The sequence below is a fragment of the Physeter macrocephalus genome, chromosome 6 (genome assembly GCF_002837175.3).
Source record: "Physeter macrocephalus isolate SW-GA chromosome 6, ASM283717v5, whole genome shotgun sequence".
NCBI classification, from domain to species: Eukaryota; Metazoa; Chordata; class Mammalia; order Artiodactyla; family Physeteridae; genus Physeter; species Physeter macrocephalus.
Window position 1 is genome coordinate 52094664 of NC_041219.1, and position 27723 is coordinate 52122386.

The 27723-nt window shown below is 59.8% G+C and overlaps 2 protein-coding genes across 6 annotated transcripts in view; one reads left to right on the top strand and one right to left on the bottom strand.

Moving 5' to 3' along the window:
* The window catches only part of SELENOO (selenoprotein O), a 22869-nt gene extending 7579 nt beyond the window's left edge, over positions 1-15290 (top strand). The window contains exons 2-10 of the mRNA XM_024127323.3: positions 4938-5141; positions 6346-6526; positions 7729-7859; positions 8276-8556; positions 12008-12158; positions 12977-13088; positions 14682-14758; positions 14847-15003; positions 15101-15290. Of these exons, the coding sequence (XP_023983091.1) occupies positions 4938-5141; positions 6346-6526; positions 7729-7859; positions 8276-8556; positions 12008-12158; positions 12977-13088; positions 14682-14758; positions 14847-15003; positions 15101-15274 (1468 nt within the window). The 3' untranslated portion in view covers positions 15275-15290. The remainder of the gene's footprint in view (positions 1-4937; positions 5142-6345; positions 6527-7728; positions 7860-8275; positions 8557-12007; positions 12159-12976; positions 13089-14681; positions 14759-14846; positions 15004-15100) is intronic.
* TUBGCP6 (tubulin gamma complex component 6) overlaps positions 6518-27723 on the bottom strand; it is a 30270-nt gene continuing 9064 nt past the window's right edge. Inside the window, exons 4-26 of one of the 5 annotated variants that reach the window (XM_028490778.2) lie at positions 25644-25817; positions 24521-24642; positions 23704-23782; positions 23483-23592; positions 23212-23303; positions 22977-23116; positions 21796-21945; positions 21180-21261; positions 21009-21097; positions 20814-20929; positions 19552-19690; positions 19169-19240; positions 17914-18976; positions 17700-17758; positions 17363-17498; positions 17114-17282; positions 16885-17026; positions 16597-16791; positions 16386-16518; positions 16103-16316; positions 15857-16030; positions 15620-15751; positions 6518-7451 (exon numbers count right to left, since the gene is read on the bottom strand). In XM_028490778.2, the coding sequence (XP_028346579.1) occupies positions 15622-15751; positions 15857-16030; positions 16103-16316; positions 16386-16518; positions 16597-16791; positions 16885-17026; positions 17114-17282; positions 17363-17498; positions 17700-17758; positions 17914-18976; positions 19169-19240; positions 19552-19690; positions 20814-20929; positions 21009-21097; positions 21180-21261; positions 21796-21945; positions 22977-23116; positions 23212-23303; positions 23483-23592; positions 23704-23782; positions 24521-24642; positions 25644-25817 (3780 nt within the window). In that variant the 3' untranslated portion in view covers positions 6518-7451; positions 15620-15621. Of the gene's footprint in view, positions 7452-15562; positions 15752-15830; positions 16031-16102; positions 16317-16385; positions 16519-16596; positions 16792-16884; positions 17027-17113; positions 17283-17362; positions 17499-17699; positions 17759-17913; positions 18977-19168; positions 19241-19551; positions 19691-20813; positions 20930-21008; positions 21098-21179; positions 21262-21795; positions 21946-22976; positions 23117-23211; positions 23304-23482; positions 23593-23703; positions 23783-24520; positions 24643-25643; positions 25818-27723 lie in introns of those variants that run through there. The other 4 variants (XM_028490779.2, XM_028490780.2, XM_055085355.1 and 1 more) reach the window with 4 other exon arrangements.

A 27723-nucleotide genomic window follows, 5' to 3' on the forward strand; every position in this document is an offset into this window, starting at 1 on the left:
AAAAAAAAAAAAAAAAAAAGTAAATGGATGGGGGGGCTTCCCTGGTGGCGCAGTGGTTGAGAGCCCGCCTGCCGATGCAGGGGACATGGGTTCGTGCCCCGGTCCGGGAAGATCCCACATGCTGCGTAGCAGCTAGGCCCGTGAGCCATGGCTGCTGAGCTTGCGCGTCCAGAGCCTGTGCTCCGCAACGGGAGAGGCCACAACAGTGAGAGGCCCACGTACCACAAAAAAAAAAGTAAATGGATGGTGGATTTCCCTGGTGGCCTAGTGGTTAGGATTCGGTGCTTTCACTTCGGAGGCCCGGGTTCAATCCCTGGTTGGAGAGCCATCCCGCATGCTGCCAAAATACAAAAAAAAAAAAAAAAAAATGTAAATGGATGTAGGAAAGCATACCATGCTAACACTAGTTAGCAGGAGTAGCCATATTAATTCAGAAAGAGTGGACTTCAGAGTAAGGGAAGTCATTAGGGATAAAGAAGGGCGTGACAAAATGAAGGGGTCAAGAAGGCAGAACAATCCTTACTGTGTACGTGCCAGATAGCAGCATCGGAGTACCATGAGGCAGAAACTGACAGAACTTCAAAGGGGCACAGATGAATCCACTGTCATTGTTGGAGACTCAACACCCCTCTATCAGAAATGGACAGAGCCAGCAGGCAGAAAATTGGTAAGGCCATCTTTGAACTCAGTTAACACCATCAATCAACTGGATATAAAGAACATCTATAGCCTACTTCATCTAACAACAATGGGATACATATTCTTCTCAGGCCCACATGGAACATTTATCCAGAGAGACCACATTCTAGGCCATAAAACACACGTTAACAAATTTTTTAAAATAAAAATCATACGGTGTCTGTTCTTAGGCCACGATGGAATCAAACTAGAAATCAGTAACAGATAACTGAAAATCCCAAAATACTTGGAGATTATGCAACATACTTCTAAATAACACATGGTCAAAGACACAATCTCGAGAAGTTTTTAAGTGTTTTGAACTAAAAATGAAAGCACCAAATGTATGGGGTACGGTGAAAGCAGTGCTTTGAGGGAAATTTATAGCAGTGAGTGCATATGTTAGTAAAGAAGAAAGATCTAAAACCAATCATTTAAGCTTCCACATTAGGGAACTACAAAAAGAAGAGCAAATCAAATCCAAAGTAAGCAAAAGAAAAGAAATAATAAGAATTAGAGCAGAAGTCAATGAAATTGAAATAGGAAGTCAGTGAAACCAAAAGCTTGTTCTTTGAAAAGATCAATAAAATCAGTAAACCTCTAGCCAGGCTAACTAAAAAAGAAAGTGAGGTCACAATTACTAATACCAGAAATTAAAGAGGGGAAATCATGCAGATCATATGGACATTAAAAGGATAGTAAAATTACTCTGAACAATTCTGTGCTCACAAATTTGATAACCTAGGTGAAATGGACCAATTCCTTGCCTCGAAAGACGCAATTTGCCAAAACTCACAAGAAAAAAATAAGACAATCTGAATAGGCCTATATATATTCAAGAAATTGAGTCAACAATTAATAACCTTCCAAAATAGAAAGCACCAGGCCCAGATGGACTCACCAGTGAATTCTACCAAACATGTAAGGATGAAATCATTCCACTCTTTTTCATAGAATGGAAGCAGAGGAAATATTTCTTAACTCATTCTATGAGGCCAGCATTACCCTAATACCAAATCCAGACAAAGACAATACAAGAAAAGAAAACTACACACCAAAACCCCTCATGAACATAGATAAAGAAATCTTCAACAAAATATTAGCAAATCAAATCCAACAATGTTTGAAAAGAATTATACATCACCACCAAATGGGATTTATTCCAGGTATGCAAGTCTGGTTCAGTATTCAAAAGTTAATTAATGTGATCCATCAGATCAACAGGCTAAAGAAGAAAACTCGCATCAAGCAGAAAAGGCATTTGACAAAACCCAAGACCTATTCATGATAAAAACTCAGTAAATTAGCAATAGAGAGGAACTTCCTCAACTTGATAGAGTATCTACAGAAAACCTATAGCTAAACCTACTTAATCATGAGAACCTCAAAGCTTTCCCACTAAGATTAGAAACAAGACAAAGATGTTCCCTCTTTCCATTGCTTTTCAGCATCCCTGGAGGTCCTAGCTAATGTAACGAGACAAGAGAAGAAAATCAAAGGCATACAGATTGAGATGGAAGAAATAAAAATTGTCTTTGTTTGCAGATGAACATCTATGTAGAAAATCTCAAAGAACTGACCAAAAAATGAGCTCATAAGCAGTTATAGCAAGGTTGCAGGATACAGAGTTACTACATAGGTCAATCACTTTAGTATATCCCAGCAGTGAACAAGTGGAATTTGAAATTAAAAACAATATTGTTTACATTAGCAGTCCTAAAAATTAGATTCACATCTATGTGTGAGTTCACACTTAGGTGTGAATCTAACAAAATATAAGACGTCTACTAGGAAAACTACAAAACTGATAAAAGATATCAAAGAAGAACTAAATCACTGTAAAGATATTCCACGTTCATGGCTAGGAAGACTCAATATTGTCAAGATATTGGTTCTTCCCAACTCAATCTATAGATTCAATGCCATCCCAATCAAAGTCTCAGCAAGTTATTTTGTAGATATTGACAAACTGATTCTAAAATTTATATCGAGAGGCAAAAGACCCAGTATAGCCCTCACGATACTGGGGGAGAAGAACAAAGTCAGAGGACTGACACTACCCCACTTCAAGACTTACCATAACGCTTCGGCAATCAAGAGAGTGTGGTTTTGCAACTACTGAAGCCCGCGCGCCTAGAGCCTGTGCTCCGCAATGAGAAGCCACCACAATGAGAAGCCCGCGCACGACATCCAAGAGTAGCCCCCACTCGCTGCAACTGGAGAGAAAGCCCACGCGAAGCAACGAAGACCCAATGCAGCCAAAAATAAATAAATAAATTAATTTAATTTAAAAAGAGAGTGGTTTTGGCCAAAGAATAGATAGGTCAATGGAACAGAACAGAGAGCTCAGAAACAGACCTGCATAGATGTGGATCTTTGACAAAGGAGCAAAGGCAATCCAATGGAGCAATGATAGTATTTTCAACAGATTGTACTGGAACAACTGGATATCAACATATATAAAAAAAAAAAATCTAGACACAGACCTGACACCCTTCACAAAAACTAACTCAAAATGGATCACAGACCTAAACAAAATGCAAAACTGTAAAACTCCTAGAAGATAAAACAGAAAATCTGGATGATCTTGGGTATAGAAATTACTTTTTAGGTACCATACCAAAGACGGGATCCATGAAGAAATAATTGATAGGCTGGACTTTATTAAAGTTAAAACTTCGGTGAAGGACAATGTCAGGAGAAATGAGAAGACAAGCCACAGACTGGGAGAAAATCTCTGCAAAAGACACATCTGATAAAGGACTGTTATCCAAAATATACAAAGAACTCTTAAAACTCAACAATAAGAAAACAAACTGATTTTAAAATGGGGCAAAGACCTTGTTAGACACCTCCCCAAAGAAGATACAGAGATGACATATAAGCACTTTAAAAGATGTTTCACATCATGTGTTATCAGGAAAATGCAAATTAACAAGGAGACGCCATTACACACCTAGGAGGATGGCCAAATTCCCCAACACTGACAACGCAAAATGCTGGCGAGGATGTAGAGCAACACGAGCTCCCATTCATGGCTGCTGGGAATGCAGGACGGTGCAGCCACTTGGGAAGACAGTGTGGTGGTTTCTTACCAAACTAAATATACTCTCACCATATGATCCAAGAATCATGCTCCTCAGCATTTACCCAAAGCAGTTGAAAACACGTCCACACGGAAACCCTGTATATGGATGTTCACAGCAACTTTATTCATAATTGCCAAAACTTGGAAGCTGCCAAGATGTCCTTCAAGGTGAATAGATAAACAAACCGTGGCCCATCCAGATAATGGGATATTATTCAGCAAAAGAATAGAAAGAAAAAAAAAAAAAGAAATGAGCCATCAAGCCATGAAAAGACCTGGAAGAAACTTAGATGCATATCAGTAAGTGAAGGAAGTGAATCTGAAAGGTCACACAGTATGATTCCAACTCTGTGACATTCTGGAAAAGGCAAAACTATGGAGACAGTAAAAGACCAAGGGTTGGGAGGGGAGAGATGACCAGGTGGAGCACAGAGAGTTTTTCGGGCCGTGAAACTGTTCCGTATGACACTGTAATGGTGGATCTCTGTCAGACCCACGGAGAGGACAACACTGAAAGTGAACCCTGATGTAAACAGTGGACTCTGGGTGATGATGATGTGTCGGCGTAGCTTCATCGAGTGTGACAGATGTCTCCCCTTGGTGGGGATGTTGATATTGGGGGAGGCTGTGTGTGTGTGCTGGCGGGGTATATGAGAAATCTCTTTGGCTTCTGATCCGTTTTGCCGTGAACCTAAAACTGCCTAGGAAAATAAAGTCTATTTAAAATAATAGTAAGAACGAAGGTTTAGCATAAGAAGAAAACATCCACATCATTCAGAGCTGCCTGAGGGAGGCTGGGGTCCTCCCCCACACTGCAGATGATGCTGTGTGTCTGTGCTGTTGTAAAAGGATTTTCACAAAGTAAATTCATAAAAACAGAATTGCGGATTTGCGAGCGTGTGTGTGGCCCTGGGAGTAGCCTTCCCTGACCTCTGTGTGGACTTGGCCTCCTGCCGCAGCCCAGGCACCCTGTGCTGCGGTTCCAGACCTGGCGGAGGTTAGGGGCTTAGCACCTGCAGTCGCCCAAAACAGACTCTTTTACAGTGATGTCAGAGCTGCTCGTGGGTTGTTTTTAAAAAGCCGTTAGGAGGCTTTCTTCCAGTCCCTTCCCTCTGTGACCACACCTTGGTGTTCAGTGGAGCCCAGCAGTGACCTCTGTGCTTGACCTCAGACAGGCCGACGGTCGCAAGGTGCTGCGCTCGAGCATCCGTGAGTTCCTGTGCAGCGAGGCCATGTTCCACCTGGGCATCCCCACCACGCGGGCCGGCGCCTGCGTCACGTCCCAGTCCACCGTCGAGCGGGACGTGTTCTACGACGGCAACCCCAGGCCCGAGCAGTGCGCAGTCGTGCTGCGCGTGGCCCCCACGTTCCTCAGGTAACGCCCGTCCTCGTGCTCCTGTGTCGCCCCGGTGGCTGGAGTGCAGCTGCCCGGCCAGGGTGCAGGGCCTGGGGCGGCCGGAGGAGGTCGCCCCAGTGCAGGCTCTGGGACGGCGTGTCCAGAGCTGTGGACCTGGAGTTTATGACCAGGAGCTACATAAGATGCACCAGGAAAAGGGCCTCGCCGTGCCGCCGGGCGAGCGGCCGTGACGCCTGGTGTGCCCCCTTCCCCTGGCCCCTGCTCACTGGCTGGAGGCCTCCTGGCTGCTGTCTCCAGCGGGGCCTGTTAGTCCTTGACCTCACCACGCTGTCCGGCGTCAGGTGCTCAGTACCGACCACCTGAACCCAGAGTCGCCGGGAGGTGTCTGTGGCGGTCTGGCAGGGTCAGGTGACCCGGGCCGACCCTGTGCGTCAGCTGTCACCAGCTTTCCCTTTGTCCTCCGGGGGTGGAGGTGTCGGGGCAGGCGTTGGCCTCATCCTGGGAGACCCGGGGCCTCTGGGCACAGCTGCACTAGTGGCATTTGGACCAGGTCGTCTTTGCTGTGAGCTGATCTGTGTCTCGTAGGGTGTCAGGCAGCGTTCCTGGCCTCCACCCACGAGCTGCTGGTAGTAACCCCCGTCGTGACAACCAAAAATGCCTCTGGACGTTGCCCCGCCCCCTGGGGGATATAACTGCCCCACCGCTGAGCCTGCGGGTCACCCCACTACAGGACGCCGGTGACGGGCGCATCCCTCGGTGTGGGAGGCCGGACACAGAACCCCTCTCGTCCCTGCAGGGCGGCCGTGGCAGTCCCGGCCCCATGCACCCCGGGAAGTGCCCTGTGTCTGCCTGAGTCGCTGAACGACCAGCTGCGTTTGGTGGTTTGTCCCCCCCCCGCCCCGCCACGAGGGCTAGCAGCACCCTCCCTCCTTCCTTACTCGTGAGGGGGAGGCGTCACGTTTAACCTGTTGTCAACGCGGGTCTTCCCTCCAGGTTCGGATCCTTTGAGATCTTCAAGTCCTCGGACGAGCACACGGGGCGCGCAGGCCCCAGCGTGGGGAGGAACGACATCCGAGTGCAGATGCTCGACTATGTCATCAGCACTTTCTACCCCGAGATCCAGGCCGCTCACGCCAGCGACAGCGTGCAGAGGCACGCCTTCCTTACTCGTGAGGGGGAGGCGTCACGTTTAACCTGTTGTCAACGCGGGTCTTCCCTCCAGGTTCGGATCCTTTGAGATCTTCAAGTCCTCGGACGAGCACACGGGGCGCGCAGGCCCCAGCGTGGGGAGGAACGACATCCGAGTGCAGATGCTCGACTATGTCATCAGCACTTTCTACCCCGAGATCCAGGCCGCTCACGCCAGCGACAGCGTGCAGAGGCACGCCCCCTCCTCCCGGGAGGTCGGTGGGAGCTGCCCCCCCCCCCCCCCCGTGGGCAGACGCTGGGTGCCCGGCCCTCTTGAGTCACCACCCACTGGCTTAGCCCAGGGGCAGCTTCTCAGGTTCTGTTGAGGGTCAAGGTCCTGGGACAGACCCCCAGGTCACTATTTGAGCGGCATCGAGGGGCCACGTGGAGAGCTTGGGAGGGAATCAGGGCTGGTGGGTGCCGGGCCTCCCGCGTGGGGCCCGTGTTCACGGTGGCCCCAAACACACACCCCTTGGCCTCTCCATTTCCCCCAGAACTCTTAGGCGTCGTCCCACACGACAGTCACAGTTGTGGGAGGTGGTGCAGCCTCACCCAGTGAAACAGAGGCGGCAGGGCGAGGGGTCTGCCTGAGGGCCGGAGGCCCGCGGCCAGCGCTCTGCACCAGAAGTGGGCGCTGTCCTGCACCTGTCACTCCCCGGACCCCACTTCAGCCCACTCTTGCTTCCCATCTGTCACGTGGGTGATGCCAGGGGAGTCTTGGGGCTCAGCTCACACCTGAAGTGGGCAGTCCGGGGTCCCCCCTCTGAACCTGGGTCTCTTGGTCAGTGAAGAGAGGGTGGTGCCACCCAACTCCAGGAGCGTCTGCAGCCTCAGGAGGCGTGGTGCGTGCGGACCAGTCTGTGGGCCGCCGGGGACCCTCAGGTGCAGCCCTGCATCTTGCAGGGCCCCTGCTCCCCGGCCGGGGGGGGCAGGGGGCGGCAGGTCTGGCAGCCAGACCCTGGGCTGGGCAGCTGGGCTGTTCGAGCCCCGCTCCCTGCAGCCCAGGGCGAGGCGGGGCCCTGGGCACAGTGTCTGGACCTGGGCAGTTTTCGCCTGAGAATGTGGTAACTTCCTTCCTTGTTTCCACGTGGTCATCCTACGGGGCCTGAGTCATGAGAACGTCCAGGTTCCCTGATTTTTCTGGTTTGGATAAAAGCCAAAAAACAGTGAGTATTTAAGAGATAGACGGTGTATGTGAGGATCAGAGCCACTCATATCAACCCATCCAAAATACTTTTTCCTTCTTAACTGTCCTTGGATGGTCTCCCCACAGCTGAGCGTCAGCTGACAGGACAGGACACTGGGTCGGGCCCCTTGGGAGTCACTGCAGAGCGAGACCGGCTCAGCGGGCACAGCTGGTTTGGGGGGCGGGGGGCAGAGGGGAGCAGCCAGCAGCCGTCCTGTGGCACTGTTGCAGGTGACGCGGCGCACGGCCCAGCTGGTGGCCGAGTGGCAGTGCGTGGGCTTCTGCCACGGCGTGCTCAACACGGACAACATGAGTATTGTGGGGCTCACCATCGACTACGGGCCCTTCGGCTTCCTGGACAGGTGGGCATCCCGCCGCCTGCCAGGGGACCCTGGTGGGGAGGCACGTGACAGCGCGGGCATCTCAAGGCAACGGAAAGGACCTGCAGGCCTGTGTGCTCTTGTTAATGTTTTGTTCGGTGTTTAATTCTCAGCAAGGCCTGGTCAGCCAGCCATCCCCAGAGCAGGAATCCCGGGAGGGTTCTGAGCACAGAAGCACTTTAAACAGCACCCTCTCGGCTCCCAGGCGGAGAGTGGGCTGAAGGGCCGGAGCGGGAGCCAGGCAGGGAGCGGGCGCGGGGGCCACGCTGGAGTGCGGCCTCCCTGCTCTAGAGGCTGCAGGGCCCCATTGGACAGACAGGGGAGCGGCAGCCACGCGGGGCCTGCGCTGTCGCTCGGCAGGTCCCCTCAGGCAGCTCCCGGCTCTCCCCACGCGGCAGGTACGACCCCGACCATGTGTGCAACGCCTCCGACACCGCCGGGCGCTATTCGTACAGCAGGCAGCCCGAGGTGTGCAAGTGGAACCTGCAGAAGCTGGCAGAGGCCCTGGACCCCGCGCTGCCCCTCGAGCTGGCCGAGGCCATCCTGGCGGAGGAGTTCGACGCCGAGTTCCGCAGGCACTACTTGCAGAAGATGCGCTGGAAGCTGGGCCTTGTGCGGGCTGAGCGGGAGGAGGACAGCGCCCTGGTGGCCAGGCTCCTGGAGACCATGCACCTGACGGGTGAGTGTGGGGAGGGCGCATGCGCCACGTCGTGGTGAAACAGAACGTGAAACCGACCTTTAATGTCTCAGTGGCTTTAAGCACATTCACCTTGTCTTGCAACCGTCACTGCCAGCGTCTCCAGAACTTTCTCGTCTTCCCAGACGGACATCTGCACCTGTGAAGCACTAGCTCCCTGGCCCCTCCCCCTGCCCCTGGTAACCTCACGCCTGCTTCCTAAGAACTCGCCTCCTCCAGGGACCTCGGGCGAGGGGATCACGCGGCTCTTCTCCCCACGTGTCTCGCTCACCCCCCGCAGCATGACGTCCTCCACCGTGGTCGTCCCTGTTGTACGTGTGTCAGGATTTTAAGGCCGAATAGTCTGTGCGGATGGGCTGCCTTTTGCTCGCCCATCATCTGTCAGACGCTTGGGCTGTTCCACCCTGTGGCCGCCATGCACAAGAACGCTGCTGTGAACGCAGACGTTCCCATCCTCTCCGGGGTGCCGCTGTGGGGTGTGCTCCGGCTAGGACGCCTGGTGCTGCCCAGCAGAAGTGGCCGACCAGGTGTCACTTACCGTTCCTGCTCTTGGGGAGAAGCGCTGTCTTTCACACGAGTGTGGTGTGAGCCGCTGGCCTGCGCACACGTGGCCTTTCTCAAGTGGAGGATGTTTCCTTCTGTCCCTCGTTGGGTGTTTTCACACCGGGCCTCAGTTGAGGTGATCGCCAGGTTTTACTTCTTCATCCGTGTCCTGTCTTAGTTTAAACTGCCTCTCGGGATCAGGGTGCCGCCTTCTGGCTGTGTCCTCACGCGGCAGAGTAGGGGGCAGGGGCGCAAAGCGCACTGCGAGGGCTCCACCCTCGTGACCTACCTCCCAAAGGCCCCAGCTCCAGATACCATCACCCTGCAGAGTTGGGTTTCCATATATGAATTCGGGCAGAGGGGACACACAGACCCCTTGCGTTCTGGGGATGAACGCTGCTTGCTCCTTCTAATGTGTTGCTGAGGTTTCTTTTACATCTGTATTTACAGGGGATTCTGGTCTGTGGTTTTCTTGTGGTACCTTTGTTTGGCTTTGGTATCGAGGCAGTGCTGATCTCATGAATGAGTTAGGAAGTGTTCCCTCCTATTTTTCAGAAGAGTCTGAGAAGGACTGGTGTTAATTCTTCTTTAAATGTTTGGTAGAATTCACCAGTGAAGCCGTCTGGTCCTAACATTTCCTGTGTTAGGAAGTTTCCAGGCTCCTTACTTGCTATGGGACTATTTAGATTTTCTATTTCTTCTTGAGTCAGGTTTGGTAATTTTTGTGTTTCTGGGAATTTGTCTATGTCATCTGTGTTATCTAAATTACTATTCATAGTGTTTTCTTAGTCTTTTATTTCTGTACAGTCTGCGGTGACGTCCCCACTTTTATTTCCTTTAGTTACCTGTGTCTTTTTTTCTTTATTAGTGTAGCTAAAACTTTGTCCGTTTCACTGATCTTTTCGAAGAACCAACTTTGGTTTCAGTGATTTTCTCTTGTTTTTGTTCTCTATTTCATTTATCTCTGTTCTAATCTCATTTCCTTCCTTTATGCTAACTTTGGTCTTATTTAGTTCTTTTTCTACTTCTTTAGATGTAAGATGATTATTGATTTGAAATCTTTTTCTACTGAGAAGTAACTGGCGTATAGCATTATATAAGTCTCAGGCGTGCGACGTGATGATGTGCTGTATGTATATAACGTGAAACGATCACCACGCAAGTTACAAATTTATTTGTTTCTGGTGATGAGAGAGAGCTGCTCTTTTAGTGCAGGCATTTACCGCTATAAACTTGCCTCTGAGCACTGCTGCTTTGGGTTCATACCTCTTACGTATTTTCTCATTTCCCTTGTGATTTCTTTTTAGACCCAGTAGTTGATTGATTTTCACCTTGTGAATTTTCCAGTTGTCCTTCCATTTGTGACTTCATGCCATCGTGGTTGCAGAAGACACCGGTCTTTTCAGCGTATTAAGACTGGTTTTATGGCCCAACGCGTGGTCTGTCCTGGAGAACGTGCACCTGAGAGCTTGGGTGGAGTGTTGTGTCTGTTGTTCACGTTGTTTCCTTGTTGACCTTCTGTCCAGGTGTTGGGTGCTGACGTCCCAACTCTTACAGAACTGCTCGAGTCCACCCTTCAGGTTTTTTTGTTCGTTTGTTTTTAAATCGGCGTATAGTTGATTTGAAATGTTGTGTTCGCCCTTCAGTTTTATGAGTCTTTGCTTTGTGTATCGGGGGCTGTTGTTTGGTGCATGTTTATAATTGTTACATCTTCTTGCTGAACTGACTCATCGATATGTAGTGCTCCTCTTTGTCAAGTTCTTACATAAAGTCTATTTTTCTGCATCAGCATAGCCACCCCAGCTCTCTTTAGGTTACTATCAGGATGCAAATCACGGGATATTTTTTCCATCCTTTCGCTTTTGACTTATGAGTCTACAGCGAGCTGTCTTACTGTAGTTGGATCATGGTTTTTTTAATCCATTCTGCCAGTCTCTGCTCTTTACTTTTTTTGGCTTGCAGGGTCTTAGTTCCCCAACCAGGGATTGAACCCGTGGCCTCAGCAGTGAAGGCACAGAGTCCTAACCACTGGATCAGGGAATTCCCTAATTCATTTACTTTTTGTTGTTGTTTGATTTTTTTTTTTTTTTTTTTTTTGCTGGGACAGGAGAGGAGAAAACCGCCACCCCCCTTTTTTTTTTTTTTTTTTTTTTTGCGGTACGCGGGCCTCTCACCGTCGTGGCCTCTCGCGTTGCGGAGCACAGGCTCCGGACGCGCAGGCCCAGCGGCCACGGCTCACGGGCCCAGCCGCTCCGCGGCACGTGGGATCCTCCCGGACCGGGGCACGAACCCGCGTCCCCTGCATCGGCAGGCGGACTCTCAACCACTGCGCCACCAGGGAAGCCCTCATTTACTTTTAAAGCAATTACTGATAAGGGAGGACTTAAGCTGTCTTGCTCTGTTTTCTTACACCATTTTTGTCCTTTTTTTCCTCTGTCACTGCTCTCGTGCTTAGGTGATCTTTTGCAGTATACCGTTCGGGTTTCCTTCTCCTTTTCCCTTGTGTCCGTTTGTTTTTTAGATGTTTCCTTGGGGGTTTTGGTGACAGTGTTTTTTAGCAAGTCAGGCCGAGGCGCTCACAGTGCCTGTCACGTGTCATGTCGACGCTGCAGCTCCTAAAGCAGGCGGTGCTGACTGCCATATAACAGTGATGAGGGCCAGGGCCCGGCCTCGGTGCCTTCGCTGTATTTACCCATCTTACAGATGAAGAAACCAGGCTTGGGAGGCCTTGAGAGACTGAGTGACTCATCAGGTTCAGGGTGGGGGCCGAGCTGGGAGGAGGGCTCAGGAGTCCCCAGCCTGACGCTGAGCAGGGCCCCGCACACGTGTTGGAGGAACACGTATGGTCCTCTGGTGACGGGACGGTGCCCTGAGCAGCTGCGTGTTTCAGGTGCTGACTTCACAAACTCCTTCTACCTGCTGAGCTCCTTCCCGGCCGGGCCGGAGTCTCCGGACCTGGACGAGTTCCTGGCCGCGCTGACCGCACAGTGTGCCTCCCTGGAGGAGCTGAGGCTCGCCTTCCGACCCCAGATGGATCCCCGGTGGGTACTTGGGTCTTGCTTCCCTAGCATTTGTTTCCGGAAAGGGAGGAACATTTGGAATGAAGCCGTTGGGAGGACACTGGAGATGGAGCGCCCCGGCGGCCGTTCCACTCCCCGGAGGGGGATGGTCAGGGTGGTCAGACCCTGGCTTTGTGGCACTGAGGCCCGCTGGTCAGAGGAAGGGATGGAGATGCTGACACTGGAATGGGGAGGCCAGGCGGCACAGGCTGGGGCACGGTGGTCTCTGCTCTGGGGAGGCTCCCCGGGAAGAGCTGGGCGTGGGCCCGCAGTCTCCAGCCAGACCGGGCTTTCTGCACCATCGTGTCATGTCCTGAGGGTGCAGCCCACGCTCAAAACCCATCACCGACGTGTCCCGTCCCGTGCCAGACAGGAATCTAGTGCAGCGGTGTGGGGAGGGGCTGAAGCTGGCAGGACCTGCTGAGCATGGAGCCAGGGTAACTGGGGAAGGGGGTGTCAGGGGCTGCCCTGCCCCCAGGTGCCCCCAGAGGTGGAGAAGCGTCCAGCCCTGGTGATCGCCGTGGGAGGAGCTGAGAGCAGTGAACCTCTCCCAGAGGGACTGGGTCCTGGGTCGGACGTCGGTGGGTGGCTGCCAGCAGGGAGCCGGTCAGCCCGCGGCGTCCGTGTACCCCGTCACGCGCAGGGGCTGCGGTAGAACGAGGGCGGACGGCTGGTAGCGGTCCCTCTCCTGCTTCGTCCGTGGGACCCGGGCTCACCCGCGGTGGGGCTGGCGACGGGCGCGGCAGGGCAGCGGTGGGGACAACGTGGCCTGGGGCCGCTCACGCGCCCGCTGCACGCAGGCAGCTGTCCATGATGCTCATGCTGGCGCAGTCGAACCCGCAGCTTCTGGCGCTCGTTGGCACGCGGGCGAGCCTGGCGCGGGAGCTGGAGCGCGTGGAGCAGCTGAGCCCGGCCGAGCTGCGCGGCAAGAACAGGAGCCGCTGGGCCGAGTGGCTCCTGGAGTACAGGTGGGCCCCCGCCCCCCGCCCCCCACGGGGACCCCAGGGCCGCGGGGTGGGGCAGCTCGGCTGACGCTCGGCTCGGGTGTGACTGCAGAGCCCGGCTGGAGAAGGATCAGGAGGCCGCCGGCGACACCGCTGCCTGGCAGGCGGAGCGCGTGCGCGTCATGCACGCCAACAACCCCAAGTACGTCCTGAGGAACTACATCGCGCAGGGCGCCATCGAGGCCGCCGAGAGCGGAGACTTCTCGGAGGCAAGCAGCCCACCCGGCCCGGCCCGCCCCTCCCGGCCCCCTCCCGCTCTGGGGAGGCCGGCCTCCGACAAACACCGCACCCCCTGCTCTCCTCCAGGTGCGGCGGGTGCTGAAGCTGCTGGAGACCCCTTACCGCGGGGAGGGGGGGGCCGCCGAGGCCCGCGACGCCGCCGAGCCCGAGGCGGCCGGCGGGGCGGCGGGCCGGCGGCACTCGTACGGCAGCAAGCCCCCGCTCTGGGCGGCGGAGCTGTGTGTGACGTGATCGTCGTAACCGCCTCGGAGGCCTCCACGCAGGAGCCCCGAGGCCCGAGCCCTCGAGTCCCCGAGGCGGCGCCCGCCCCACCCGCCTCTCCATGACGGCAGAGACGCCCAGTCAGGACCCGACCCGTCTCTGTCCGATGCCCACTCGGCAGCACCGCCCGGCCACGGGCCGCTTTGCGCCAGGACGGCTCGGCAGAGGGACCAGCGGACGCGCGGCCCCCGCCCCCCTCGCCAGCCTGGCAGGGGACGCAGCCCCTAAATAAAGCGGCAGCTCCCCCGGTCGCCTCGGTGTGTTCGTTCTGCCCCCGCCCCGGCCCCGGCCCCGGCCCCGGCCCGAAGAGCGGCACAGGCTGGGGCACGGTGGTCTCTGCTCTGGGGAGGCTCCCCGGGAAGAGCTGGGCGTGGGCCCGCAGTCTCCAGCCAGACCGGGCTTTCTGCACCATCGTGTCATGTCCTGAGGGTGCAGCCCACGCTCAAAACCCATCACCGACGTGTCCCGTCCCGTGCCAGACAGGAATCTAGTGCAGCGGTGTGGGGAGGGGCTGAAGCTGGCAGGACCTGCTGAGCATGGAGCCAGGGTAACTGGGGAAGGGGGTGTCAGGGGCTGCCCTGCCCCCAGGTGCCCCCAGAGGTGGAGAAGCGTCCAGCCCTGTGATCGCCGTGGGAGGAGCTGAGAGCAGTGAACCTCTCCCAGAGGGACTGGGTCCTGGGTCGGACGTCGGTGGGTGGCTGCCAGCAGGGAGCCGGTCAGCCCGCGGCGTCCGTGTACCCCGTCACGCGCAGGGGCTGCGGTAGAACGAGGGCGGACGGCTGGTAGCGGTCCCTCTCCTGCTTCGTCCGTGGGACCCGGGCTCACCCGCGGTGGGGCTGGCGACGGGCGCGGCAGGGCAGCGGTGGGGACAACGTGGCCTGGGGCCGCTCACGCGCCCGCTGCACGCAGGCAGCTGTCCATGATGCTCATGCTGGCGCAGTCGAACCCGCAGCTTCTGGCGCTCGTTGGCACGCGGGCGAGCCTGGCGCGGGAGCTGGAGCGCGTGGAGCAGCTGAGCCCGGCCGAGCTGCGCGGCAAGAACAGGAGCCGCTGGGCCGAGTGGCTCCTGGAGTACAGGTGGGCCCCCGCCCCCCGCCCCCCACGGGGACCCCAGGGCCGCGGGGTGGGGCAGCTCGGCTGACGCTCGGCTCGGGTGTGACTGCAGAGCCCGGCTGGAGAAGGATCAGGAGGCCGCCGGCGACACCGCTGCCTGGCAGGCGGAGCGCGTGCGCGTCATGCACGCCAACAACCCCAAGTACGTCCTGAGGAACTACATCGCGCAGGGCGCCATCGAGGCCGCCGAGAGCGGAGACTTCTCGGAGGCAAGCAGCCCACCCGGCCCGGCCCGCCCCTCCCGGCCCCCTCCCGCTCTGGGGAGGCCGGCCTCCGACAAACACCGCACCCCCTGCTCTCCTCCAGGTGCGGCGGGTGCTGAAGCTGCTGGAGACCCCTTACCGCGGGGAGGGGGGGGCCGCCGAGGCCCGCGACGCCGCCGAGCCCGAGGCGGCCGGCGGGGCGGCGGGCCGGCGGCACTCGTACGGCAGCAAGCCCCCGCTCTGGGCGGCGGAGCTGTGTGTGACGTGATCGTCGTAACCGCCTCGGAGGCCTCCACGCAGGAGCCCCGAGGCCCGAGCCCTCGAGTCCCCGAGGCGGCGCCCGCCCCACCCGCCTCTCCATGACGGCAGAGACGCCCAGTCAGGACCCGACCCGTCTCTGTCCGATGCCCACTCGGCAGCACCGCCCGGCCACGGGCCGCTTTGCGCCAGGACGGCTCGGCAGAGGGACCAGCGGACGCGCGGCCCCCGCCCCCCTCGCCAGCCTGGCAGGGGACGCAGCCCCTAAATAAAGCGGCAGCTCCCCCGGTCGCCTCGGTGTGTTCGTTCTGCCCCCGCCCCGGCCCCGGCCCGAAGAGAGAGGCGTGGGTGGGGCGGGCAGCACCTTTATTGCGGCCCGGGCACCCGCCAGGGCCACACAGGCCTCAGGCGTCCTGGTAGTAGTTGTTGAAGTTGATGCGCAGCAGGAAGTCCTCCAGGTGGGGCTGGTAGCCGCGGTTCACCAGCTTGCTCACCACTGCGGGGGGCGGGGGGGTGTCGGTGAGCAGCTCAGCCCCAGCCCCCCGGTCCCTGCCCGGCCCCAGGGGAGGGGTCACCTTTGAAGAGGAAGTGGGAGTAGTACTTGAAGGTGCTGTAGGACTGCTGCAGGAGGGCGAAGCTGGGGTGCTCGGGGCCGCGGGGGCCGCTGGCCGGGCCCCAGGGCTGGGAGATGAGCTGGCTGCGGAACTTGAGGACCAGGCTGAAGATGCTGTGGATGATGTTCATGACGGGCGCCGCCTTCTCCGTCAGCAGGCCCCTGGGGGAGCGAGGCGGGGGCTGCGGTGAGCGCCCTCGGCGCGGGGGACGCGGCCCCGGCCCCGCGCCTCACCTGAAGACAGCCTTGTGCAGGTACTCGGCGTGGGCGCGCTGGACCTCCTCTAGGTCGCCCACCGAGGCCAGCCTGGCCTGGAACTCACACCAGGTGACGTGAAGGATCTGGTTAGCGATGTAGCCCTGGATGACCTTCACAAAGTGCTGCATCTCGTGCTTGAAGAGCTGCAGCTGGCGGAACTGCACCGAGCCGGCCGCGTGGCTCACCCGTGCTGCGGGGGGCGGGGGCGGTTGAGCTGCGGCCACGCGCGGAGGGGACACCGGGGCCCCGCCAGGCTCACCTGTGCGCTTGAGGTGGAAGCAGACGTCCTTGAGCGTCCACATCATGAGCTTCAGCTGCAACAGGAAGGAGAAAATGCCGCTGTACCTGCTCAAGCAGCCCTCGGTGACCACGATGTTGAGGGGCCAGTCAACCTGCCAGGGAAGCCGACTTAGCACGCCCCGCGGCCCGGGACCGCCCCCCGCCCACCTGCACAGGGGGGCCCTACTCACCTTGTACCTGAGCTCCAGGCAGCTCAGCACGTCCGGGGCATTGGGGGCAAACGTCTCGGGCAGGAACTTGAGGGCGAAGGAGAGGTTGGCGGCGTGCGGGGTGTCGCCGTGCAGGCTGTACTGCAGGGCCTTGCTCAGCACGGAGTTGAGCGCCAGCGGGCTGAGCAGCTCCCCAGGCGTCTGCCCCGCCCCGAGCTGCAGCAGCAGGACGCGGGTGTCCCTAGGTGTCCCGAGGCCTCCGGACCCCCTCCCGCAGCCCCGGCTGTCCCCGCCCCACCCGGGGCTCACCTTCTCAAAGAGCAGGTCGCTGAGGGACTGCGCAAACTCCCCGTCCTCCATCAGCAGGAAGTGCCGCAGCGCCTCGAAGTGCGCCCCGAGGTGCAGCTCCACGAAGAAGTAGTCGACTGCGGCCTTGTTCACCAGGGAGACGCTGGCAGGAGGGGCGTGGCGTCACCGGCCGGCAAGGCGGGGCGGGGCGGGGCCGGGCGGGGCGGGGCGGGGCCGGGCGGGCACTCACTGGGCAGCCAGCGGGGCCGTGACGGAGTGCTTCATGAGCACCGGCAGCGGCAGCAGCTCGCTCGGCTGCACCGCACTCGCGTCTGCGTCTGACTGGGCCCCGGGCTCCTCGGGGAGGGCAAAAGCTCGGGGGAGCCCGTGGTGCAGGAGGCGGGCGACCGGAGGCTCTGCTGCAGGGGTGACACGGACCACGGTCCCGCACCAGGGACACGCCGGCCAGGCTCCCTCCCGCCACGGCCAGCCCACTCACACATGGCCTCGTAGCTGTCCGGGTACCGCTCCAGGCAGTACTGCCCCGCCAGGCCCGCCAAGTAGGCCTGCTCCCTGTCCCAGCGCTGGGCCGCCTCCTCGCCAGGGCCGGGGCTGCTCCGGGTGTCCGCGCCCTCCTGAGACAACCCAGCCTCAAGGACCCCGCCTGCTCCCCTCGTGCGGAGGAGGGCGGACCGGGCGGGGGGAAGCCGCCACGTGCTGCCCGGTCCCAGGACGAGCCCTCACTGCCCACGACAGGCCGGGTGGGGGCAGGGGGCCCACCAGCAGCGCACGCTCCCCTGACTCGATGCCCAACCCCTGACCACGTGTGCCCTGACCTGTGAGCTCGGAGGGCCGCTTGGAGAGAGGTCCTGGGAGTCCCCACTCGCCCCCGGGCCTGAGCAGAACAAACGGGGTGGGAGGGGGCGTCAGGGCCCAGCACCTGCCGCAGGGCAGCGCCCCACCACGTCCCCGGGGCAGCCAGCTTCTCACCCGCCCTGCCCCCCGCCCCCCCCCCCCCGGTCACAGGACAGCCCTGGGGGCCCCGCTGACCTGGCTCCTCAGGGATACTGTCTTCCAGAGCAGTGGGTGCAGCCTCCGCAGACAGCAAGGCCTGCAGGCCGCTCTCCTCCCCACGGCCAGAGCCAGGTCGAGCCACTTGCGCGCCGGAGCCGCCTGAGGCCGTCTCTGCAGGCAGCCGTGGCTCAGGTTCCCGGGCAGGGCTCTGGGCTCCCAAGCTGAGGCCTGACTGGGACCCATGGTCAGGGGGCGCCCAGGGGGGCCCGGGCACGTTGGGCTCGGCGTCCCCTGAGAGCACCCCCAGCATCACACTGGACTGAGACACGTGTCCGTGGACGTTCCACCGTGGCCGGGAGGGGGCCACATCCCACACGTTCTCCCCCACCCTGATGCTGGCATCAGACACGTGTCCGTGGACGTTCCACCGTGGCCGGGAGGGAGCCATTCCAGAAGGATAACCCTCTGTGGGAACACCAGGCTCTGCCACTTGCCCACGGAGCTGGCCCGTGGCCGGGCTGCTATCCTCCTGGCGGGAGGGGCGCTGGGGGGGTTGCGCGCAAGGCAGAGCCACCCGCCCATCTGGGACACACGCGTCCAGCTGCACGTGCGTGTCCTCCCGCAGCTGCTGCCCCTCCCCGCCCAAGCTGCCCTCCGCAGTCCGCAGGGCCCCTGGGGAAGCTGGGGCGGCCACAGACGGCCTCAGGATGGTTCTGAAATCGTACTCCTGTGGCCCGGAGGGCCCTGTGTCCGCTGCTGCGGACGGAGCCAGGGGAGGCAGGTCCGAGCCGATGGTCTGCAGCGCCTCGTCCAGGACGGGGGCCGCGCTGGTGGGCACAGGCTGCTCAGCCCCCGGGGCCGCGGGCAGGAAGTCTCGGAGGCTGAGGCCTACGGAGGACGGCCCCGGCCCCTCGGCCTGCTCGGACGGCGGGCCCGCTCCTGGCCCTGAGCGGCAGGCCGCAGCTGCTGGAGACGCGCGGGGCTGCCGTGGCAGCACGCCCGGCCTCTCGGGGCCGCCCCGGGCAGCCTCGCGCGTCTCCCCAGGCCCAGAATCACAGCTGCCGCCTCCGGCTGGGCGCTCAGAGCCCACAAAGGAAGCCTGAAACACAAGTGCGCGTCGGTCCCTCCCGTTATCTGGCTCTGTCCCCCAAGTTCAGTTCTGCACCCAGCAACAAAATCCACGACAGGGGGGCAGTGGGGACACAGGCCAGGCACGGGGCAGCCAGCTCCGAGCCCCACCCTACGTGCCCTGGATCCTGCCCCGGCCCCTCGCCCGGGAGCGGGCACTCACCTGGGAGCGGGCACCCGGGAGGATGGCCAGCGGCTCCAGGGGCTTCCCCTCCGCCATGTCTTCCAGCAGCTCCTGAAATTCAACCGGCAGGATGTGCGGCGGCAGCCGTGGGGGTGGAAGCCACAGCCCCACCGCCCGCAACTGTCGGGCACCGCGACGCGGCGGGGCTCACGCGGCCCTTGGCTCGCAGCCCGGCTGGCGCCCAGCACCACCTGTGTCGTCTGAGGGCAGCACGGCCTCTCCCGGTCACGACCCCTCTGAGCACGTGATGAGAGCCTTACTCATCCTCCTCCAGCGGGCCCACAGGAAGGTCTGCGTGCGACCTCAGGGGCTTGAGTCCCCGGGGGGCCAGGGAAGAGCTCCCGTGGGAACGGCAACGCTACCTGAATGCGTTTCTGATCTTCTAAGAGAAAACGAAGGCGAGCGCCGGCCAGTCTGTGCCTCTGGACCTTCCACAGCGCCTTCTGCTCCCGACGAGCTGCCTCTGCAGACAACTTGCTGTAATGATCCACCAGTGCCTGCCTGTAGCCACCGAGAGAGGACCGGTCACCATGGTCACCCCACTGTCCAGCCAGCGCCCCGTGGGCTGGATGCTCTCCGTGGCCGAGGCCCCCGATGGGCAGTCCACACGCCCAGCGCCCTCCCGGGGCAGGTAGCTGGTCCCCCCGCAGGGGCCTCGCTGGGCAGGTCCCTCTGGCCCCCGGCTAGGAGCCCCCAGCGGGCAGGCCCAGTGAATTCGCTCTGCTGAGTGAACAGCCGAATGAGCCCCTACACAGCCTGAAGCAGAGGGACTGGCGAGGAGCCGGGGGCTGCCCAGGCCCTCTAGGAGGTAAGGCCTCACTTCCTCAGCTGCATAAACGGCAACTTCCCGTTCTGCTGGTGCAGACCCCAGAGAACTGATTATTAACGCAAAAGGGTACACAGGGTGCAGCGTAAACATTTTATTTGCTTAACTCAAAGCTGGCCTGGCATGTTAACACCCAACGATTTTGATGCTCTCGCCATCAGGAAACTGGTTTCAAACCTGGACCGGCCATTTTTAATTCGGTTGCCACAGGCCAGGGACACAGCCTCTACACCTAGTTTCCTCCTCGTGTAAACAGGTGAATAACATCTACTCACAGGCACACACGCACTCATCACTTGCTGGCTCCGTCACAGCTCCATAAACCGTCCCCAAGGTCAGGACAACTGAGACCCCGAGGCGATGAGAAGGAAGGGACAGCCCCTCCCACAAAGGGCCCCCCTTCGAGATGCCAGCTCTGCTGCCAGCTTACGGGAAACGCAGGGGAGGGAGGGACAAACTGATGGCACAGCAAGAGACAGACTCTCAGATACTGTGCTGGAGAAATTCCTGTCTCTCTGTCAAGCTGCCAACAGGTTTAAGAATAAATTAGAAAAACAGGAGCTGTTTAGCTTAAAAGAAACAAAGAGACAGAGAGGCGACAGGAACACAGTGTGTGGACCGATCCTGAATCCCAATCCACGCAAACCGACCGCAAGAAGACGTTCTGAGTTCAGACCACTACTCTTCCGGCCTGAACGTACACCTGAAAGGGTTCAGACTGAAAGGTAAAGGCCCATGACAAGGATCAAACGAGCCACGGTGTCCCCGCGGTGCGCTCGTCCCAGGGAGGCCGCCTACCTGGCCTTCCTCTCCAGCTGCTCCTCCAGGGCCTTCAGGCGTCTCTGCCGGTCCCGGAGCTCGCGGGCGTAGCCGAAGTCATCATCCAGCTCCTCCCGCCTGGCCGCCCGGCGGCGCTGCACAACACCCCCCGGCGGCCCCGCTGGTGAGGCCGACTCCCCGAGCCTGTGCCACCCCCGGGCCAACCCCACCCACCTCCCGGTCCTTCACGAACTGCTCCTTCAGCCTCTGAAACTGCTCTCGCTTCCGGGCGTCCAAGGCCATCCGCTCGGACAGCTGCCGATCTGCGACGAGAGTAAGGGGCACGTCATGAGGAGCCCCAGCAGGCAGCCCCCCGACACAGAGGGGGACCCGAGCCACACGCACCGCTGAGCGCGCTCAGGACCCTGGACGCCGCTTCCCGGGCCTGGACGATTAATTCTTGTTTTGCAATTTCCACTCGTAATTCCTGAAAAAGACCACCAGTGACTGAGGCATCTAACCCTCCCTCCCCTGCCCCTGGGATGGCCTGGGAGAGGGGTCCGCTCAGACCCTGGGTGTGCTCTGGGGGCACGGTGCCCGCCGCACACAGTGGTGAGGCTGGTTCCCAGGCAGTCGACACACTCTCCCAGAGCAATCTGGGGCCAAGACCCCAGGCCTGTATGCCCACCCTGGAGGGGACGGGCTTCCCTGCAGGGATGGAGGGCCAGGCCAGGCCGCCCCAGCAGGGCATACAGCCTCCTCTGCACCTCCAACGCCCACCCCCACCACCCTGACACTTGCTGTCTGGGGTCTGCCCGGCCCACATCTCCCTGCTGCCCACCAGGTGCCAGGCCAGGAAGGACTTTCCATCAAACCCCTCCCCAGTCCACAGGAGGCGCAAAGCTTGGGCCCCAGTACACCTGCCCCCCGTGAGCAGGAGGGGAGCCCACTGTCCAGCCCACCCTGGGAGGAGAGAGAGGGAGGCGCAAGGAAAGGCCCGTGGCCCAAGGTGCCCCCTCACCTTCTCCTCCTTGCTGATGGAGCTGTGGCGCGCCACCCTCTCCATCCGGCCCACGTAGGTGGCACAGTCCTTCTCGATGTCCTTCAGCTCCTCGAGGGAGAATATCACCGAGATGCGAGGGACCGGGACATCGGAGCAGCAGAGGTAATGCTGCCGAGGAGGGAGGACCTGCCCTGAGCCCAGAGGCACTCAGACCCACACCCCTCTCTGCCTCCCTGTTTCTGGCCACCCACGCCGACAGCGCGCTTCCTCACGAGACACTGCGCTCCTCGCTGACATCCTCCACGGCTCCAGGACGTCACAGGCTGGGAGGGTTTCCGCCCAGGCCAAGGCTGCCCCGTGGCAGAAGCCAGGTCTGGCTCCCACAAATAACACTTCAGAAGAAGCCGCCCACAGCCGGACACACCCACACGCACTTCCTAAGGTCAGCTCAGACAGGACTGCCCCAGCCGCCACGCCCTCTCCCCAGGGCCGCGCCCACCATGTAGTCCTGCCCCCCCCCCAGAGCCCCACCTCCCCGCAGCCAACCTCTAGGCTGCTCCCGGGGGCTCACCAGTATGGGCCTCCTCCCCTGCACGGGCCGCTCCCACCCAGCCCTGAGCCTGTCCTGGCCGCTCCAGTCTGATCTCAGCCCTGCACTCAGCCGGCTGCTGCCCCCTGATCCGGCCCGCACCCGGCGGTTCCACTGCCAGGAACCCCCAGGTCCACACGCCTGGCCAGCCTGCTCAGACATCAGACAGCACCTCCAGGCAGAGGCTGCCGGCCCCCACCGCCCCCACTGCCACCTGGCCATCTTCCACAGAGCCTCAGCCGCGTGGAGCACAGCCAAGCCCCGTGACCCCTGCACGCGACGGCCCGGGTCCACCTTGCTGGCGACGCAGCCCATCCCTGTCCTGCCGGGGCAGTTTCCAATGTGGAGGAGGGCAGGGAGGAGCCCACTGCCCCCCTGGCCTCTGAAGTGCCCTCAGCTCTCCTCCCGTCTTTGAACGAGTGCCCAGAAGCTCAACCGAAGCTGAGCTCGTGAAACTCTCAAGGGAAACTGAAGGCGAGGTCGCCACGACCCCTGCTCCGACGCAGCTGACCCAGAGCTCAGGACAGACGGCCAGGCCGCAGGGAGCCGGGGGCTGGCAGACGACGAGCGGGTGGCACGCTGCGGGTGCGGCGTGCCAGCCCCTCCTCACCCGGGGGCAGCAGAGCTTCAGCAGGTTGATGGTCTTCCCGCAGACGTACACGTCGTGGGCAACGTGCCTCAGGAACACGGGGACGCAGTCCTCCACCTCTTTGGAAATGAGCGCGTAGCCGTGGGTCCAGTAAGACTTATCTACGTGCGGGACAGGACAGCCGGGTCCGCGTCTGACCGCGGCCCTGACCCGCCTGAGGGTGCGGGGCCCCGGCCGGCCGCCGGCCGCCACCTACCTCTGAAGCCCAAGTATTCAGGGTTCACCTGGATCATGAACTCGCCGTAAACGTCTCTGAAGACGCCGCTGTACACCCAGTCGTGGATGAACCTGCCAGGGCGGGTGGGCCAGTGGTGAGGTGGCTGGCACCCCCGGGGGTAGAGGGCTGCGCCCCGGTGCCCACAGTCCGAACCCCCCGTCCTGCCCTCCCCGCGCCACCCCAATCTCTGATGCCCGTGCCGAGCAGGCGCCCTGGCGCGAGGACGAGCTCGAACGTGCTAGGCCCCCACCGCGTGTAGGGCTCGCAGCTGGTCTTCAGCAGAGACAGCAGGACCGGGTAGTGCTCGTTGCTGCAGTTGTCCAGGGCCTCCTGGTAGAGGTAGGAGAGCAGCTTCACGCCCTGGAGGCGGCAAGGGCAGGGCTCAGCGCACCCGGCACAGACCGCAGGCGGGGAGCCCTGCCCGTCCCCCGGAGCCAGCCAGGCCCTCACCCGGCGGGAACCCAGACTCACAGTGGGGAACGCAGCCCCGGGCGCTCCGCCCCCAGCGCCCAGGAGTCCAGTGCCGACACCGCAGAGCTCAGCCAGGTACCTGGACACACAGGCCGGTGAGACCAGGTGAGCAGAACGCGTCCCAGGCCCTCCTCTGCCTGTCCAGATGGTCTGGCTTTAAAACCACCTGCACCTCAAGGACCTCAGGTGTGAGCCTCCTGCCGGGCCCCTCCCAGGGCGCCCCACGCATCTCCACCTCCTCCCCAGGTCTGGCCAAGACTGATTTCCCGAGTCCACAACCCTTTTCCCCAAACCTGCCACCTCCTCTGCCCTGGATGGCTGCCAAGTCCCCCTCGGGGCCCTCGCCCCCGACACCCCGCTTCAGGCCGTGCTCCACACGGCAGCGCAGCCCCCGACAGCGCCCTCCAGGCGCCCCCAGGCTCCCATCTCCAGCCCCGGGACCTCCACACTCCTGCCCCTCTGCCTGCAAGAACTCCTCTCCCACTGAACCCCTCAGCCCGCCCCAGCCCCCCACCCTGCCTTCTCCAGGTGGCACCTGCCAGCGGGCCTCGGCCTGGCGTTTACTAACTGGCTCCTGGGTGCCAGGGGCCGGGTCTGTCTGTAGGCACCCCGTGTGCCTGTCGGGCAGGAGCCCCCGATCCTGGGCAGGGCCCGCACGGTGGGCTGCCAACAGACAGCGCCCAGCACCTCGTGAACTCAGCGGGGTCAAGGGGCTGTCCAGACGCCCACCAGGAGGGCTGTTTTCATGGCCGCCCACCACCCAGCAAGCCCCACACCTGCCCCTGTCCAGCTGCCAGGCTGCCGTGCCGAGGCTCACCTGAGCTGCCGGCCCAGTTTCTTGAAGAGAAAGGCAATGGCGAGGAGGCTCAGGGTGGGCGGGGTGGAGAGCACGCAGGCCCGGTAGTACTGCAGGTACCTCCTCAGGCCGCTGCTGAAGGCCTGCGGGGTGGGGGGCAGGGCGCTGGGAGGAGGACGGCCAGGCGCTTGGGGCACTGCCACCACGCTCAGAACCAGAGGACGAGCCGGTGCAGGCAAGAGGCAGGGCTTCCACCCCCAACCCTGGGGCTCCGTGTTCCAAGGAACGGGCATCTGTGGGTCACGTGCAGACACCCAGCCTGGCCGGAAGCCCGAGGCCACTGCAAATCCTGTCCGCAGCCAGGGCCAGCTGCACGGGGAAATCGGACCCTGCGGATCCCAAGCGGCTGGGCTCTGTGCACAGACGCCAGCCCTCAGAGGGTCTCCGGCTGCTCAGATCACTGGGGTCTCGAGGACACACGTGTCCTGGGCAGCACCACAGCAGCATGGCCCCAGCTCAGCTCACGCCATTCCAGGAGGTCTGCGTGGAGCACTCCAGAACAAACGTCAGGCGCCCACCAGCAAGGAGACAGCTGTCCCGCCCTCACACCCCAGAGCCGGCACAGCGGTCCTGTCTTGGTTACCTTCTGCCCTCCCAGCCCCGCTGGGACCCATCCTAGAAACCGAGCCTCGTCACATCACCCCAGCAGCCCCGCTGCGGTGCCCGCGCCCTTCTCAGTCTGGATGCCCCTCCCACGCAGCTGCCCCCGCTGTCCTGGGGGCTGTGGCCAGCGAATGGGCCAAAGACAAGGCTTTCAAGAGGACCTGGTTCAGCCCCACGCCAGGGACCCAGTGGGGAGCAGGCAGCATGGGCCCACCCCACACCGCCTGGCCTAGCCCCGGCGCCCCCAGCACTGGCCGCACCCGCCTCACACTCTCTCGTGGCCCCAACATGTCTGCCCCCCAGGTTTCCAGTGAAGTGACGGGCCAGGTAAGACGTAATCGCCGGCCACCCCATTCCTGAAGGGTAACTGACGGATTCCGGACATCACCGAGGAGAACACCGTCCGTACTCAGAGGCCCTGGCGCAGGACCCGTGGACAGCTCTCAGGCCCACCTGCGGCAGCATGAGGCGGGGGCCGTACCTGGAACACGAGGCCCTCGCTGCACGAGGAGTCCAGCACAGGCTGCAGAGAGAAGCGGCTCAGGCGCGCGTAGTGGGTCCCGCACTCGGCCACCTCTGAGAGGAGGCTGCTGACGCTCTCGGGGGACGCTCCGGACACATGGACACCCTGCTTCACCGTGAAGGCCTGGGCTGGCTGGACAGGACAAAGGGGAGGTCACCGGGGCCGGGCATCCAGAGCCCAACGTGCTGCTGCATCCCATTCCACCCGCGCACCCAACCACAGCACTGCCCACAGCACCCCCAAGACCAGGGGCCCTGACCCAGATACACACACGGGAAAGGGCGCAGGAGGCAGAAGGCCTTCCAAGCTACCTGAGGAGCGCACACAGACACCTGCTTGGGGCTGAGGCTGTAAGAAAGTGCTTGCCGTTAGATCTGGCAATTCAACTCCCAGGCACCTGTCCCAAGGAAATAATGGAAAAGGCACACAAATATCTGCCATGGCATGTTCCCCACAATATGGTTTACAACCACAGAGCACGGAAACAACCTAAGAGAGGGACGACTGCAACCAAACTTGTGGGACGCAGTGAAAGCCGTGTGAACAGGAAAACGTACAGCTGCAGGTACCCGCATTAAAAAGAAGAAAGGTCTCAAATAAATACCCACGCTGTACACCTTAATGAAGTAGAAAAAGAGCAAATGAAACCCAAAGCTAACAGAAGAAGAGAAACAATAGACAAGGGAATAGAGGGGCTTCCCTGGTGGCGCAGTGGTTGAGAATCTGCCTGCCGACGCAGGGGACACTGGTTTGATCCCTGGTCTGGGAAGATCCCACATGCCGCAGAGCAACTAAGCCCGTGCGCCATAACTATTGAGCCTGCACTCTAGAGCCTGCGAGCCACAACTACTGAGCCCGCATGCCACAACTACTGAAGCCCGCGCCTAGAGCCCATGCTCCGCAGCAAGAGAAGCCACTGCAACGAGCAGCACGCGCACCGCAATGAAGAGTAGCCCCCGGCTTTCCACAGCTAGAGAAAGCCCACACACGGCAATGAAGACCCAAGGTAGCCAAAAATAAATAAATGAATAAATTTATTTTTTAAAAGTCAATGTAATACACCACATTAATAGAACGAAGAAAAAAATTATATATGATCATTTCAGCTGACCCAAAAAAAGCAACTGACAAAACTCAATACTTTTTCACGATAAAAACACTCAATAAACCAGGAAAAGAATGGAACTTGGGCTTCCCTGGTGGCGCAGTGGTTGAGAGTCCGCCTGCCGATGCAGGGCACACGGGTTCGGGCTGGGCCCGTGAGCCATGGCCGCTGAGCCTGCGCGTCCGGAGCCTGTGCTCCTCAATGGGAGAGGCCACAGCAGCGAGAGGCCCGCGTACCGCAAAAAAAAAAAAAAAAAAAAAAAAGAATGGAACTTTCTCAACAGGATAAAGGCCACATGTGAAAAACCCACAACTCACATGACACTCAGTGGTGAAAGACCGAAAGCTTCTCCCCTAGGATAGGAACAAGGCAAGGATGCCTGTTTCACCACTTCTGTTCAACATAATACTGGAAGTCCCAGCCAGAGCAATTAGGCAAGAAGAAGAAATTTTAATATCCAAATTGGAAAGGAAAAAGAAAATTATCTGTCTGCAGATGACATGATCTTACATACAGAAAACACTAAAGAATCTACAAAACACCTGTTAGAGCTAATAACCGAATTCAGCAAAGTTCCAGGGTATGAAACCAACAAACAAAAATCAGTTGTATTTCTATACACTTGCAACAAACAATCCAAATAAAGGAAACTAAGAAAACAATTCCATTTACTAGTGTAATATAAGAATAAACGGCTTCCCTGGTGGCGCAGTGGTTGAGAATCTGCCTGCCGATGCAGGGGACACGGGTTCGTGCCCTGGTCTAGGAAGATCCCACATGCCGCGGAGCAGCTGGGCCCGTGAGCCACAATTACTGAGCCTGCGCATCTGGAGCCTGTGCTCCGCAACAAGAGAGGCCGCAATAGTGAGAGGCCCACACACCGCAATGAAGAGTGGCCCCGCTTGCCACAACTAGAGAAAGCCCTCGCTCAGA